Raw genomic sequence first — 17,199 nt, forward strand, 5'->3', positions numbered from 1 at the left:
TCTGAAAATTGGTTTCGACCTTTATGTCGTTTGCCTACTATTCTCTAACACATATCAAGGCTCCTTGCTTTCCTGTAAACTATGGAGTTTTGCTGAATTTTCCGATCACCAATAATTACAAATCGCCCCATTTGAAGCAGTTCACCAAGTCTAAAACTATTAGCTACTAGCTCGCTGTTCATTCTTTTATAGATAAAGGTTTAAAAGCAAACCAAATACAGACATGTCTTAGACCATAGTCTTATTACGCGTGAATAATGGAAACCAATCAGAATGTCGCTAATAAAACTTTAACTTCTAGAATTATTATGATGATAGCCCTACCTCATTCCCACACGAAGAGGTTATCTCGACGATTTATCTAGAAGGAAAATTAATATAATTAAACGTTATCTTGCAGACCGATATTTTGAAACAGATCCCTCTGCAGAGTTAACATATTTGTCATAAAAAATTGTATAGTACCGAAAATAAATATTTGCGATTCGTGGAATACAAAACACATGGTTTAAATTTCGCTTTTCTTATATCTTTATTTGTATTTTCACTCCTACAGAAATTATCCGACTGATTCTAACGATTTTATTCAACCTTTCCATCGACACTTCTCGGTAAGGACTCATTGAATTCTAGTAATCGAAATTTTTTGATTATGTTCCGCAGCGTTATCGCAGTTATCCTTCATGAATCATAACAATACGTACTATCTGTGCATCATAATTTTTTTTTGGTAAATTTCGGTTGATTGAATTACAGATTAAGAGAGTTGGTTAGTGTTCTATATAAATATACTATGGCTTACACATTTTTTGCTGGACTATGTAACTGTTTTGTTTTTCTTTTGGTTATCTATTGCGGGTTTGTTGCTTTCCTGATTTCTATACAATTTAAGGCTACCTGTTCTAACATAAAATAATATTGTTTTGCTAGCGTATCGCTTTATCCGTAGTTTTATCTCCCGCTTCTTGAAGATCTTACACTTTTAAGTAGTATCTATTGATTGTTTAATAACACTAATATTTATTACGAGTTCTATAGTGTTATATAATATTATAGATTGTTTTTTTCTCATTATTTTACACAAAGTTGGAAATTGTTTTATAAACTATATCAATACAACTTAGCATTCTTCAAAATGTACAATTAAGGTATTAAACAAAGAATTTCAAAGCTGCCTTTTCTTTTACTTGGTTTTGAAACCGACAGCAAAAATTTAGGAAAACCAATATAAACAGTAAACTTAAACGAAATCATAATGCAGAGATGGAATTTGTTTTTTTAATTTGTTTTACTCGGCTGGGTTTTAAATTTCCTAGAGCAGATACTATAGCTGTTCTTATGAACCAATAAATGAAAATAACTCTATTAAACGTATTAGCAGTTAGCGCACAGTGTGTCCAGTTACTGCTTTTAATACATCGCAATGGCGGCAGTAATCGTCTTTATCGCAATATGTATACATCCCTTATTTAGTCAATAGTTGTTCAGTTTACATATAACGCTTATGGGGTGTTACTCTCAATTCGGCGTAAATTGTAAAATGTCAACGCAAGAACCCAGTGGAGAAAATAGTTTCAGATACTCACGTCGGGATTCCTTTTGGTCAGACTATGTCGAACTTTAATGTTATTTGTACATACGTGAAAGGTTCTGGATCAGGTTTGGGAGCACTGATTTATATTCAGGAGTTTGTAACCGATTCTACATGTCCACTGCTCTCTGATGTCTCTTACGATACTCGTACATCACCTATACAACCGATACTGACAGTGTTATGGCTATTAGTAATTAAAGTTGAATGTCTCGTTTCGTTTTAGACAACACTAAAAAGTGCAAATCTCGAGGTTTTTTTGTTTTTTCAAACAAACTTATTTAACAAGAAGAGACTTTTTGTTTACCCCTTCTGTTAATAATTCAGTAGCTTCAACATTTGTTTATATGGTCGGCGTTAAGTCAGACCGGACTAAGTGACAAAATATTGATTTCGAGAAAAGCGAGTTTAAAGTTTGAATCGCAGCATCCTTTATATTATAATTGGCAAATTATTTTTGCCATAATTCCTGTTTATTGTTGCATATTTAAAATCTGGCAAAAGTTTAATGTAGCTGACGAAATTCTTTATCCAGTACTATCATTATCTCATTTTTCGATGTTTTGCGACTTAGTCCGATCTGACTTAACACCGACCATATAACTGTTTGCTGGTCAAATCCACCGTCTTTCGATCTGTACCGTAAAATTAGTAAAAAGTGCTATAGTGACGTAAAAATCGAAAGAGAATGTAAACAAAGAGAGTCTCATCGTTGGATATGACGTGTTGCATAAAATTTCTAGAAATGAGATGCAGAACTGAATTTAAGTTAAAATACCCTATTCTTTGGGTATTTTTTCATCTTTCTGTGTGCTTTCTCGCCCAGTGAAGGAAGCACTCATGGAAGTGTTGTCAAACAATAAGACGGCCTGTCATACATATTAACTTTTTGGCGGAAACTTTCGTTGCATCCTAACAAAAATTGTTTTCCCACAATTTGAAGAAGAAATTGATTTCTTTTTTTGTGAATTGGAACCTGAGTAGTCAGTTGTTAGTTGAAACTGACAGTAGTTTGGCTTGATGCATCCCAAGCGAAAACCACCTTGATTTGCAACGTTTGAATTAATAGAGGACAAAATTCAGTAGTAATATTCAGATTGTTTACACTGAAATCATTTAAAAGGAGCTTATATATAATAGTAGTACGGTTAGTTGAATTAAAGGATAACTGAGATTACTACTTATTATTTTGTATAGGTCAAATTCCAGGTTCCCAAACGGAATAAGAAAGCACGGATCAATTCACATTATGCTTAAGATTTCGGATAGAAAAGGGCAAAACTCAGAAGTTAATTGGAATAGTGGTATTGATGTTGTAGTTAGGGACACTTTTCTAGGTTTGCGTAGAGAATTAACAGCCCTAAAGCTCAAACCTGAATTTCTGAAGACCAAAGTAGCAAGTAATATCAAATTATAAACATTTCGAAAAAAAACTTGGTGTATTCGTACAGAAATTGGTTCATAAGACCAGCACTAGTTGTAGTATTTAAGCGATTTAAAATCGGATCATTGGTAACATTTATACTAACGAGTTTTAAGTGTGTTTTCGGTGACGATTTACAAGGCATGTTCCTGTAGTCAGACTGATTTTTATAACATATTTCCCAGACGTCGCCTTCGCTATCGATGCTTCGCTTTAGTCATCCTTTTGAGATAAGAGGCTCGTGGAGCACGTGACGCTGCAAATAAACTCTTGTGTACATCCTTGGATAACCGTTAGTGCTGTTTGCGTGGGCTTGCATTTGCTTCGAGCTAACCGACAAAAACAAACAATCGACAAAAACTCTAATCCCATGTAAACAGTCAAAAAAGTGAAGTTTACTTTGACGGTTAGAAGTGTATGGCAATGTATTGTATGAATCGAGCTGATAATGATACTAAATTTAGATCTCTAAAGGGTTAAAACTGCTCAGCAGGTCAGTTTTTGACGTGGCGTCCAGAAGCATCGTTTATGGTTGCCGACATGAACTATCTAATTTTCCACGGTTTTCAGGCCATTGTTTTTAAGGCGACATGGTTATCATGTTGGATAACGACGCTAAATCTCTGGATATTCATCTTCATAAATCTTCTGGATATCGTTTGTTTACCCTTTAACTGTCAGTGTCATTCCAATCGAACCCCAGATCTGTCAATGGCCCTCGTTCAAGAAGGATTCGAAGCGATTTTCTTCCTGCTTTTAGCTGCCCTTACACGTGCAATATTTTTGTCAATACAATACTGTGTGATATTGCTTCAATATGTCAATACCATTTGAAATTCACATCGTCAATAGGTCAATACTGTCATCACACATGCAATACTTTTGCCAATACTCTCTAGTATTGACAAGAATATTGAACATGTAATGGCCGCTTTTAACTAGAGCACTCTAGTTAGAGTGTGGCCATGAGGAAGAAGACACATGACGTATCCAAACGAGTATGAAATTTGACATCTTAACAATAGAAATACGTCAAATTTCATGCTCGTTTGGATACGTCATGTGTCTTCTTCTTCCTCGTGGCCACACTCTAACTAGAGTGCTCTACTTTTGACAAGTCTCGTGGTCGATTAGAATGCCATTGACAGTGAAATGGTAAACAAACGATAGAGATGGTGAGTCTTCTCCAGAAGGATTCAGCGTATTTAATGTTCGATTAAACGCAAACGCACAGGAATAGAAGCAGACACGCTTGCCGCTGAACCACCGGCACCGTAAAAAGCCTATTTTATATGTCACACCGAGAGTGCTTCTCACAGTTATGAAAACACTGAAATCTTCGAATTCCTTTCGATTTACTTACATGATTTAGAAATATGAGTCGTCAGTTTTCTGGATTTCCTTTACGCCTAACTAATGCAGTACTGACTATAGCTTCAAAAGGATGACTATTTTGTATCTATAATATGTTATTGTTTGTTTTACTTGCTTGCTTATTCGTGGCTACATCTGTGATTGTAGTTACTGTGAATAATTTTGTAGAGCATTTAGTCTATACATTAACACAAGTACCCAATTGCCATAGCTTCTGTAATATTTGATTTGATCAAAATTTCCTATGTCGCTATGTTATTTGCGCGAATTATTACAAAATATTGAACCTACATGCTCATTCAAAAGTACCCTAAAATGGAGTTCATAATACGAATTTTGAACGAGCGTGTAATATGTTCAGAGAGTACAAAGTCCTCATAAGAAGGTTCTTTAATGTGTCGAAACGAAAATTGCGTTGTTTTCAGGTCTAATAGTTGCCAATCTTTTCTAAAATCTACATGGTGACTTAACAGCAATGCACCACACAATGCGAGTAAAAATCGTTTTTACGTTTATTATGGATTCGTTTGCGCTCGAGTGTTTCCTGTATAACAACAACGCCATGAATTGCACGCATAGGAAAAATTACCCAAGTTCTTTTGACTTAACTTTAGGGTATCTTTGAATAAGATAAATTTAGGTAAATCGCGTTGAAGGTAGCTTCCATCATTGATCCACGTCTAAACAGGTTTTTATACTCAACTTTGGGTTAAGTATAGTCGCATTTAAGTAAATTTTATCTAATTTTGAGTATAGCTACAATAACTCAATAGCACCTTATTGATCGGAATAGTTTGATGGAGACGAAACTCTCGTTTAGTTTTCGAAAACATTAATAAGTGCAATTGAGACATCAAACTCAAAAGTACCTAAATTTAAATTAAAAGAACCATTTATTTCAACTGTGTAGATTACACAATGATTAGCAATATAAGATCCTTTAACATATGGGAATGATTACGTTATACCAAGCGTAAGTATTCACCACCACTAACAACTCCTTGTTATAGAAAGACTTTGTCCAGAGTATTTGTTGTGCATTAGACCTTTCTTGTAAAAATTCTTTTTCTATATACTAGTTTCATTTGCACTATCGGTTAGAACCTAGAATTTACAGGACTATAGATGAAATAATCAAGAAAGTACGAAAGTTGAAAAGTGGCTATAGACTGACCTAGGTCCTATTGTTCTTTTTTTAATTGCAACAAATTTTAAGGATCTTGAAAAAAGGTATTGACGTTCGGCTCGCCATGGCGAACAAGCGACTAATTGAATTTTTATTCATGAAAGGCTAGAAATCATTGAGAGTTGAAAAGTAAGTTCACCAGTTTAAAAATTCACAGAAATTAGGCGACTTTCAATAAAACACGAGAAAAAAAATTCACGGGGAATTTCTATTCTGCGGACAACAGTGAGTTCAAATCTCGACAAACATATGATTAGGGCTCAAAAGCCAACTGTCAAAATTTACTGTGGGGGAAAATTCCGGACCGTCAATCGCCAAGCATTTATAGCAAATAAAGGAAAAAGTTTCGCTATGCACCGTGCTTGGGTAAAAACGGTTTCTCCAGAATTTCTGAGTTTTGACATTTGGCTTTTGAACCCTAATCATGTGTTTGTCAGAGAAATGTCAACGAAGCTATGGCAACAAACAACGGCGACGCATCGTGTATACTCTATAAATTATAACAGAAAAAGTATTGTGAGAATGCAACAACCCACTTTGTGAAAATTTAAAACTATACACAGGTAGCAACGCGGCGGCGAAGCATTCATCGCCGAATTCGACCGATTCAGCAGATCTATCTTTTGTCCCTCTCTTTGGTCGACAACCGATGCCCCGGATGAGGCACAATCATTCCAAACATGTATACAAATTCCAATCAAATAGGGATGGGAGGGTAAAGCGACCAGATTTCGTTTTTTTTCACATAAAACTATTTAAATAGTTACACTACGACGCACGATTCCGACCTAGAACAACCTGCAGAGCAGGGCGACCAGTAGCAAGCAGAACCCTAAACTGAGCGACTGGACCGGACTGGAGCCACTCTCGCTGAGACCCTGCGTTTCCAGCGAGACCTCGCTGGGGATTACGAACTGCATCGGAGTGGTTTCCGTGTAGGACCAACCCTCGGTGTTCTTGGCCCGAGCAGTGATGAACCATTCGCCTTCCGGCAGCCGGATCGAGCGTTTGATGCTGAAAATAGAGGAAGGATTTGTTAGTTGTGGAACGTGGCGTTGAGATTTATTCGACGCTTACTTCCAAACATCACCGGATTCTTCCTTGTTTTGTTCCGATATTGTGGCATCGATCGTCAAGTATTTCGTCTGGAAGGAAGCAAAATGTGTGTGTCAATGATTGGACATATTTTGTGACGCAAAGTGAAAAGTTTATTCATTAGGGTGGGGCTAAATTATATTTTTTTCAGATAAAAGTTTTTCTCTGATCGTGCCAGACAAGCTGCACACTGCTGCAGCTGACTTCGAGGCATTCTCAGGAATTGTGGTCCGAAACATCTTCATCCCCCGCAAAGGTATCCACAAAGCCATCTGGACATCACCTGGTCAACAAACTGAGAACAAAATCGACCACGTTCTATTCAAAGGAAATTTCTTCTCCGACAGCACAAATGTACGGCAGTGCAAATATAGATTTGTTGTTGTTCATACGTAAAGCTGCGATTAGCATTAGCAGCTTCTTTGTGTAAAGTTGTGTCTATCAAATGGGAAGAACCCACTATGAATTTAGTATAACACTAACACCTGCAAAACCCCAAAGATTACCCTTTATACAATCAATCTACAAATAAATTTATTAGTCATAAAATATCATCCCGTGCGTGCAGTTGTGTGGCTATCCGAAAAGCCCTGTGACCAAAATCCTATCTTTTTATTACATCCTGTAGACAGGATAGCGACTTTGGGTAAAACCGATTAGTTTTTCGGTGGAGTTATCGCGATCATAAATTCCGTGTGGGAATTTCGCGGTTGGCGTTAAATTGGTGATACGAGATCGAGGTCGCCTGGGAAAGAGAGTATCTATAGGACAGCTCTGTGATATAATTCGTGGCCCACTTGAACAAAGAAAGTGGAGGACTGCACGGTGTATAATCAAATAAATTGTGTAGTTGGTGTAAATTGCAAAGTGTTTGATAACCAATTCGATTAATTTAGGACCGCATAGTGCCCGGAACAAAGGCTCAGTGGTTCAGCACACGTACAATAGTTGCTGAAAGTACTATTATAGCAAAAGACAAAGACCAAAAGCTCCGTTTGACCGCGTGCGTTTCGTAGAACGTTCTTTCGTCGGGGAACGATTCCGATTTTGTCGCGTCGAAGCACGTTTCAACGCCGGGGAACGATGCTGTCCGTGTCCCTCTCGTGAGGTAGATTTACTGTGCTTTTACGAAGTTCGCGATCGCGCCCGTTGTGGTGGTACGAATCTGATCTAATCATTGTGGAGAAAAGGTTATGAGTGACGGTGATAGCGATCTTTCGTTCGAAGAAGCATTACACACTTAATTTAAATTACTGGGTACAGTAAAATTTTGCTGGGGTTTTGAACAGCAAACCGTTCGGTAATCAATTCAGTAAAACAATTTGGTACCGAACTCTCCGCAATCCGTTCTATCCAAACGTCAAAAAACACTGGTCAGTCAGCAGTTTCCTATGAAAATGGCGACTTGACAGATGATTTGCTGTACCTGTTTTGTAAGTTTTTGACGAGGTTCGGTAACGTTGGTACAATTTTGCCGAACAATCAGTCAGTATTTTACTGGATAATGTTTATGTACCGAAAAAAACAGAAGAGCTGATAAATTCAGTGAAAAATATTGCGAGTTTCAGTAAATTATTCGAAAAATTACTGAAAATCTCTAAAAAATGAAAACTATTCTGCAAATTTTTAAACAATTTGCTGACAGCTCCTTAAAAATATCACTTTACTGAGCAAGTCGTCAAAAGAAATTACTGAACAAGTTTGGGCTGGGTTAGTGTGTAGGGCGAGAAAGTGTCGAGCTTTACAAAGCGGGCGAAGAAACAAACGATCTACCCCCCAACGTAAGTGATCATCGTAGGGAAAATAAGCGAGCGAAGGTAACTAAGTTGGTAGAAGAGTATAAAGCTCAGATTGAGTCACTCACTCGAGAACTCGCTCAGGCAAAATTGGCCCAAAGAGAATCGCAAGGCGTTACTAAGAACAGTGCTGTACGAGTACCCGATTTTTGTGAGTTGAAGGAATATGTGTCTACATTCGACCCGAAGATCCCTTCATGTTGCGGCAGTCGAATTCGATACGACTACACTGCGCAAGACTGAACCTTGGTGGTTGTGCTAAGTTATGGTTGGAAGGATGCCCACATGCAATGCGAGATTGGAGGGTTTTCAAAGCCGAGATTGTCAAAGGTTTTCCGTCGAAGAAAAATCCGATTTATTACCACAATCTGTTGGCATCTCGGAAGTGTAAATCTGGAGAGACGGTGGAAGAGTATGTTTATGAGATGGTGGCTCTAGGGAGAAAAGGAGGGTTTGACAAGTTAACCACGGTGACGTATATAACTTGCGGTTTGCGTCTCTATGTGAAACGCTCGGGAATGACCATAGGAAAGGTGACCACAGTCGAACAATTACTGGAAGAATTGCGCTGGATTGATAGTATCGATGCGGTGACCATTTCCAAAGCGTCCGAGTCTAGTCCTACCAGACACAGCATCCAGCGAAAAAACGAGGGAGTTAATGAAACTTGCTTCCAGTGCCATCAAGTAGGTCACATTGCGCGCCGTTGCCCTAGAGTGTTGTGTCATTTTTGCAAAAAAGGTGGACACATGAAAAAAGACTGTCCATCGCATAGTGTAAAGCAAGAAGTTAATGGTTTGAGCCACAGGCCGATGCGAGTAGTGGACCAAAAAAGTGTATTCGTTAGAAATGTGCTTGTTGGGGGTGTAGCTATGAAAGCATTGGTGGACACAGGCGGTAGAGTATCCACCATCCAAGAGAAATATGCGAAGAACGTTGGTGAAATTAAACCCAGCCAGAAAGTGGTGCGAGGTTTTGGGAAGAAAGAAATCAGTGTGACATCAAAAGTGTACGCCAAGCTGCAGGTCGATGGGGTGACTCTGCCGGTAGAGCTGCAAATTGTGCCAACCTGGGTCCAAGATACTGCGGTGATATTGGGTGAAGATGTTATTGATCGTGAAGGATTAGTAATGGTTAAACGCAAGGGTAATGTAAAATACGAGATGGAAGAGGCACCAATACAACAACCACCGATAGGGGAACCTTCTCGATCACGTGAGTGTAGCGGTGAAACAGTGCTTTCCAGAATATATACAATCAATATGGAATCTCATGTTGAGGCGATAAGCGAAGATCATCTTAATAGTGATGGTTCGACTGAGTACAATGGTCGATTGTGTCGTATGGTAGAAAACTTTCGGGATTGTTTCGCCCTGAGCATGAGTGAGATGGGGCGAGCTACGTCGACTGAAGTGAAGATCAGATTGACGAGTGATGAACCTGTATACGTGAAGCCTCGAAAACTCGAATATGTGCGCGAAAATGTTTTAGCTGAGTTGGTGCACGAGTTATTGGAAGCCGGGATTATAACCGAGACGGAGTCTCCCTACAATAGCCAAGTGGTTTTGGTTCCGAAGAAAAACAATGAGTTTCGGATCGCTGTTGACTATCGGCTGCTCAATTCGCGCACGATCAAAGATAAATTTCCTATGCCCGATATCGATTCGTGTTTACAGAAGCTGGCGGGGGCACAGTTATTTATAACAATTGATTTATACAGTGGATACTATCAAATTCCACTAGAACCGCAAAGTCAAAACTACACTGCGTTTTCTACCGTTGATGCACATTATCGGTTTCCTAGAATGCCATTTGGATTGGCGAATGGATGTGCAGTGTTCCAAAGAGCGATTAATAAGATTGTGGAAAAGCTAAGGAAGCAGAACATTGTAGTGATGGCCTACATCGACGATCTGATTCTGCCAGGAAAAAGTGAAGAGGAGTTGTTTGTCCAATTTCGAACGGTTGTTGGTAGCGTTGCGGGAAGAAGGATTTACAATAAATTTAAGAAAGAGTCACTTCTTTAAGCGCCAAGTTGAGGTTTGGGATTCGAAGTGGGTGCCAACGGCGTGCGACCGGGAGAACGGAAGATAAGAGCGGTGGCCGAGTTTCCGATTCCAGATACAGTGCACGCATTGCAGCAGTTCCTAGGATTATCCGCTTGTTGCGGAAGGATGCTGAGTTTGCATGGACCATCGAGCAACAACAGGCGTTCGAGAAAATAAAAGAATTGCTGGTAAACCGACCGTTGCTTGTGCTGTATGACCAGAACGCGGAGGTTGAACTGCATACAGACGCTTCGAGCGTGGGCTTAGCAGGTATTCTGTTGCAGAAAGTGCGGGATGGCTGGAAACCAGTATGATATTTCAGCAAGAAAACGTCGAAAACGGAAGCTGTATATCACAGTTACGAACTCGAAATGCTAGCAGTGGTGGCGAGCGTTGAAAGGTTCCGACAGTATCTCGTGGGCAGATTTTTTGTGATTCGAACCAACTGTTCGGCAATTCGCGACGCATACTCGAAGAAGGAGATGAATAAAAGAGTTGCTCGGTATTTTTTGAGGTTGTTAGAGTATTATTTTCGGATCGAGCACAGAAAAGGATCAATGATGCAGCATGTCGACGCCTTGAGCAGGTCGTCAATTGAAGAACCAAAGGAGGTTGGAACAGTAGCTGATTGCATTATGGTGTTAGAGCTTTCTAATGCGGATTTTCTCGTCAGTATGCAGCGGCAAGACAGCCGGTTAGTGGAAATAATGGACAAGCTGGATCGCGACCCGTTATGTGATGAAGATCGTCAAATGCAACAGAATTGTGTGGTGGAGAATTATCGACTATATCGAAAGGTCGAAGGTCAACCCAGCATTTTCTGGGTTGTACCAAATAATGTGCGCTGGCGTATCGTTAGAAGTTACCATGATGAAAAAGACCATTTTGGTGAACAGAAAGTATTGTCAATGATGCAGGAGTTGTTCTGGTTCCCTAAGATGAGAAAGTACGTGCGAGCGTATATAGCAGCGTGTCCAAAATGTGCTTTCGTCAAATCGAAGCATGGTCGACCGGAAGGATTTCTAAATCCAATAGCAAAAATACCCGTGCCGTTCCACACGCTGCACATGGATCATTTAGGACCGTTTCCAAGATCGGCGAAGGGTAATGAACACATCTTGGCAGTAATTTGTGGTTTCACGAAGTTTATATTATTGAAGCCGGTGAAAACTACAAATGCGCACCCGGTGATTACGATGTTGGAAGAGATGTCGTGTGTTTTTGGTTTACCATCTCGGATCATAACAGATCGTGGTACGGCCTTTACATCAAAATTACTTAAGAAGTTTTGCGATGACTATGGGATAGATCATGTTTTGGTTGCTGTTGGAACACCGAGAGGAAACGGGCAGGTGGAGCGCAGTAACCGCACCATACTTACGGCACTCCGAACCATGCTCGTTGACGGCGACAGGAATTGGGATCAGAAGGTAAAGGTCGTGCAGAGTGCAATTAATACCGCTCCGAACGCGACCACTGCAGTTTCGCCGACGTCGTTGGTGTTGTCTTATCGTCCAAAGGATGTGGTGCAGAACGAAGTAATTTCTGTGGTTAGTGCTGAAGGTGACATATCGCAAATACCATCAGATGAGCTGCGTGAGCGAGTTCAATATGCCACGCAAACGAGTCAGGCAAAGTAGAAGCAGTATTTTGACGAGCATCGACGTGAAGCTGAGCAGTATAAGGTGAACGATTTAGTGTTGGTAGCAAAGGATCAATATGTTCCGGGTGGAAGTCGCAAGTTGGAGCCCCGATTCAATGGGCCATATATCGTGACGGAAGTGTTGTCGTTTGATCGTTACCGGATCGAAACAGTTCCAGGCTTCGACGCTAGAAGAAGGTTCAGTACTGTTTACTCTGCGGATCGGATGAAGCGGTGGTGTAACGTAGCTGATTTGGAGGATTGCATTATGAGTAGCGACGAAGAAGGTGACATGAATGAATAGTCATGTATTTTGTGAGGGGAACAGTTGAATTATGATGGGGACATATAATAATACTGGGTGTCCGGATGTAAGGTTGTGTCTATCAAATGGGAAGAACCCACTATGAATTTAGTACATCACTAACACCTGCAAAACCCCAAAGATTACCCTTTATACAATCAATCTACAAATAAATTTATTAGTCTTAAAATATCATCCCGTGCGTGCAGTTGTGTGGCTATCCGAAAAGCCCTTGTGACCAAAATCCTATCTTTTTATTACACTTGTGTATACTTACATTTTCGCCCTTGTACAGGATCTGCAGGTCGGATAGCGGTTGGGCACTTCGCACCCTCCACACAGTGTGCAACAGGCCGTTGGAGTAATTGGAATGAATCAGATGAGCAGCTCCGGGCAGCAAACCGAGAATCGTCTTCGCCGATGCTTCTCCCAGCGCATTCTGAAACCGGACAATTCCTACATTAGCACATGACCATCTCAAAGTGGGGACAATTCCAAAACTAACCTCGACTTTACACAGATAAGCAACCAGATCCTTCTGTTCGACGTTCCTCACCGTAAGTCGGGTACGCTGGTGGTGATTGTGGCGATCTTCGTTGATACCGTGTTTGGCACTGGGGTGAAGCACTTCATCACCTCGCAACCACTGGACCTTGCGAGCTTCCGGATTGCTGTGATACAGACAGACCAGTTCCGCGTTCTCCCCGATGGCCGTATTCAGGTAATCGACGTGCTTCACTATCGATGGGCTTGCTATTAGGGTGAAATAAAACAAATTAGTGTTACTTAGTCAATCACTAGGGGTTAAGTGCGAGGGATCTGGTGCTGTACTAGTACAAGGAGTAGAATGCCAATCATTTTAGTGTGCAGCTACTTTTTCAAATGCTAAAACGATGATCTGAGAAAAACTGTCAAAATGAAGTAACCGTAACCTTCTTTGTCTTCCGGAAACACTGTAGTGCCACCATCTTCACCTGATCCGGGCTTTGTGGCGTTGGCTGCATGTTAGTTGATTTTATGATTTTAGTGAGAGTTTAATGGAGATGATGGTGTGATTAAGAACGTTGGAAAGATTCTGTTCGCGTTTGACTGGAAATTCTCATTTCCAATGTTCTCAGAAAAATTATCCATAGCTCAACGATACTTACATTTGATCTGCACATTGACGACCGCACTCACTGGCTCTCCGATACCGTTTTGGGCTAGACACTCATACTCTCCCGCGTGATGGGCCTTAACATCGTGAATTTCGAGGAATTCTTTGCGAATCATGATTCCAGTATGTTTGGCGTAGCTATCGTCCAGGTGTTTTCCCTAAAATGTACCTGAATTTATTAAATGTGCGGGTCAGTAGCTTCGACTGTGCGAACCCGAAAAGACCACGTGATCGATGGCGTCGGATAACCCAAGGCACGACAGTGAATGATGAACTTGCGATCGCGCTGTTGAATCTCCAACTCCCGGTCGGTGTAGTCGGAGTTTCCGTGCGTTATCCGGACGTTGTGTGGTGGGCTGTTTAGTTGCGTAAGAGTTTATGTTGAGCTATTGATTACTATGTTTTACAGATTTTACACAAGCTTACCCTCTAACTTTCAGGGTAATGTAGGCGGACTTCTGAATCGGCAGTACAGTGCACTTGTAGATCGAATCGTCACTGGCGTGCACGTTGCGAATTGTCAACGAAGAATCCTTACCAAGGGATAGTCGAGGATCATTGGTGTGGTTATTGGTTCTCACGTACAGCAGGTGGGAGGTGTTATACCACATCACAATGGTGTTTTCTGGAAGGTAAGAATAGTGAAAATTTATTACGGATATCGGATGGAGAAAAAATGTAGATATATATTACAATTTCGTATGGAACAACTACGGATCTAGTGCAAATATGCTACTTGTGCTAGAAATCATTCAATTCGCTTATTCTACCCGCGATGAGCATCATAATACCAGGTCCTTCAGCGCATGCTTAGAAACTCGTTTGTTGAACCCTCTTAGAAGCCCCCCGTAAAAAGATTTCTGTCCCCCAGTTTGTGTTGTAGACTATAACCAGGATAACTTCTCTGAGGTAACAAGGGACGTTCACTTTGTGTTGTTTCGTAGACCAGAACCAGGTTCATGAAATAACTTCTCACATGTATCTGTTCTTCGACGAACCATGGCTGCCTGCTCTCCGTAAATGTTCACAGCCTGTTGAGAATAGTCTTCTTCAAGAGTTTCCTGAACATATCCAAAAAACTTATTGGACTATACTGCGAAGGATTCTCAGGTGGCCTTGTTTTTGCAGCAGTATTATACTATGTCCACACTATAGAGTTAAACCATGGCAATAAGAAAAACGTGATCAAGATAGTGTTAAAACACGTTTAAACTCGTTAGTTTGAATGTTGTTTGAACCTCTGTATCTTCCATCTGTCAAACAAGTGACTTCTTAGGAGGCGGGTACAGCGTAGTTGCTAAATCGATTGCCTTCTACGCAGCTCACCTGGGTTCGAGTCCTGTCGAGATTTTTGAACACGAAAAAAAGAGGCGAATGGCCCTATGGTTTTAACTTCTATAATCGCAATAAAAAGTGACATTCAAAGAGAATATTTTGGATCACCTCCTCTAACCTGACTGGAAATGCCTGAAATGCCACTTTCAAAGCGATGTTTCTGACCACTTTCTCGTTATCCCGCTCTACCTCGCCGCAGGCTATTTCTAACCATATCATTGGGTCGTGGTCCGGCAAACGCTCTTCAACGAGAATTTTTACCTCCGAGGTTGGAGTAAGTGCTTTGGCACAGTTCTCTAAAGTAAATTGCTCACTGGATGTGTCTTCTGGTAAGATACCTACCACAGTGGTCGAAAATGCCAAAAACCGCTTCACACTGCCTTCCAACATCGCATCCAGTACAAGCTCAGAAACAACCCGAAAAGTTTCTGGGATCACGCCAACGAACGGAGAAAGGAAACTGGACTTCCCACTCATATGTCACTTGATGACATCCAAGTGTCTAAGTCGTTCGACATTTGCAACCAATTTCGTAAGCACTTTAGTAGTGTTTTTCCGATGAAATTTTAACAAGCCAGCTAATCTCTGAGGCTGACACCAACGTTCCTCTCCGTCCTCCCATTGGTTTTCATCCTGTCATTACGACTACTACAATTAGTTCAGCATGCGCTAAGCTGAAGCCCTCATCTAATGCTGGACCAGATGGTATCCCTTCTGTTGTTCTGAAAAACTGTGCTAATAGTTTCCTGGTTCCTTTATCAATGCTATTCAATATCTCTCTTAATTCAGAAACTTTTCCGGATTTTAGTAAAATAATCTTATATCTTTCCCGTTTTCAAAAAAGGAGACAAAGGCGTTCTCTCCAAGCTTGTTGATTGTTGAGTGAACGTCGATTTTTTCCCGTTTCGCTTTGTGCTGTGATGATGCACACGTCGAATCTCACAATAGTTTGTTCATCCCCCTCTCTCTGTTCATGCGATGAATACAATGCCTGATGAGTGGCGTAGTTGAGTAGAGGCTGGCACAATCTAGCTTAGAATTGCTCACACAGCATTTCGTTCGATGGATGAAGGAAATTCTTCCGAATGCCACGCTCACTGAAACTGGAGGCAGCATTTTCATGCGAATGTGATTTTCGCCACTCGTGTGAATTTTTTTTTGAAAGAATGTGTGTTGTGTTTGGCTGCCGGATAAAGAGTCAGTAGATAAAAAGGCTACCAGATGCATAGCGTTCGAACGTGTGCAGATGCCCAGTGACTTGCAAAGAAATTATCGCGCTTCCAATGATGTGTGTGTATTACTACCAACGATTGCAGCAGGTCCACCGCCCATAGCACTGGGTTGTCCTCTCATTATAAATTGATCAAGCATTACCCACTAACCATCATCACGAGCCATTGCACGAAGAGTCAAAAAGGATATGGGTGATAGGAATGAAATTGTCGCCATTTTTCGGTCTATAACACTATAAGGAAATATTTTGTATTCTCTGCAAACTTATGACTAAACGATACTATAGTCACTGTGCTATAGTGTTTTTAAACTGTTCATCAAAACTTTTTTCTTTTTCAAATATTTGGCACAGTGTATTGCGTAAGACAGAGTTATTCGGAAATTGAGTCTACAGGTCCAATGCAAACTATCCTAGCAAGTGCAGAGTCGGAAACAGAAATTGAATGTCAAAAAAATATACATTACCGCCATCATCAGTAAGAATTTTTGTAGAACAAAATAACGATGGGGTTATTTTCAATTTTCGCAAGCAAATTATAGGTAATTATTCTATGCAACTTTTTTCAACACTAACATAAAAATTCTACGTTGCAATACCGGTGCTACAAGGTAGAAGAACCATATTTTAAAATGAATTGATTTTGATGAACCGTATAATTTGAAATATTATAAATTGTATTTAAACTGACATTTTAACTGATTTTCACTTAATGTATTTTTATATGTATTCTATCATTGTAAGCTATTTTGTTAGTGCTTCCATCAAATAGGTCATATATAATCACAGTTCACTATATTACATTAAGTTTAACATTTTCAAGTTTTCCTACACATATCCGATCAAAATGAAATAACAGAATTTTATTGCAATGCTGTTTTCGTAACAAGTTGAGTTGTAAATATAACTTATCGAAAAAAAAGATTTGCATATAAGAGCAATATAGTATCCAGTCGGTCCTTGAGAAAGGCATAGGGAACCTGGGTTAATTCGGACCTAGTAAGCGTTCAATGGCGAA

General features: G+C 40.2%; 2 protein-coding genes across 3 annotated transcripts in view; one reads left to right on the forward strand and one right to left on the reverse strand.

Annotated features, from left to right (window-relative positions):
* LOC131692024 (integral membrane protein GPR180-like) overlaps positions 1-17,199 on the forward strand; it is a 129,315-nt gene that overhangs the window by 37,889 nt on the left and 74,227 nt on the right. The window lies entirely within an intron of this gene.
* LOC131692025 (uncharacterized) overlaps positions 508-17,199 on the reverse strand; it is a 272,470-nt gene continuing 255,778 nt past the window's right edge. For both annotated transcript variants that reach the window (XM_058978852.1, XM_058978851.1), the window contains exons 4-11: positions 14,042-14,240; positions 13,830-13,971; positions 13,608-13,773; positions 13,392-13,457; positions 12,965-13,212; positions 12,737-12,898; positions 6,652-6,719; positions 508-6,588 (exon numbers count right to left, since the gene is read on the reverse strand). In XM_058978852.1, the coding sequence (XP_058834835.1) occupies positions 6,363-6,588; positions 6,652-6,719; positions 12,737-12,898; positions 12,965-13,212; positions 13,392-13,457; positions 13,608-13,773; positions 13,830-13,971; positions 14,042-14,240 (1,277 nt within the window). In that variant the 3' untranslated portion in view covers positions 508-6,362. The remainder of the gene's footprint in view (positions 6,589-6,651; positions 6,720-12,736; positions 12,899-12,964; positions 13,213-13,391; positions 13,458-13,607; positions 13,774-13,829; positions 13,972-14,041; positions 14,241-17,199) is intronic.

Source organism: Topomyia yanbarensis, chromosome 3, assembly GCF_030247195.1.
Source record: "Topomyia yanbarensis strain Yona2022 chromosome 3, ASM3024719v1, whole genome shotgun sequence".
NCBI classification, from domain to species: Eukaryota; Metazoa; Arthropoda; class Insecta; order Diptera; family Culicidae; genus Topomyia; species Topomyia yanbarensis.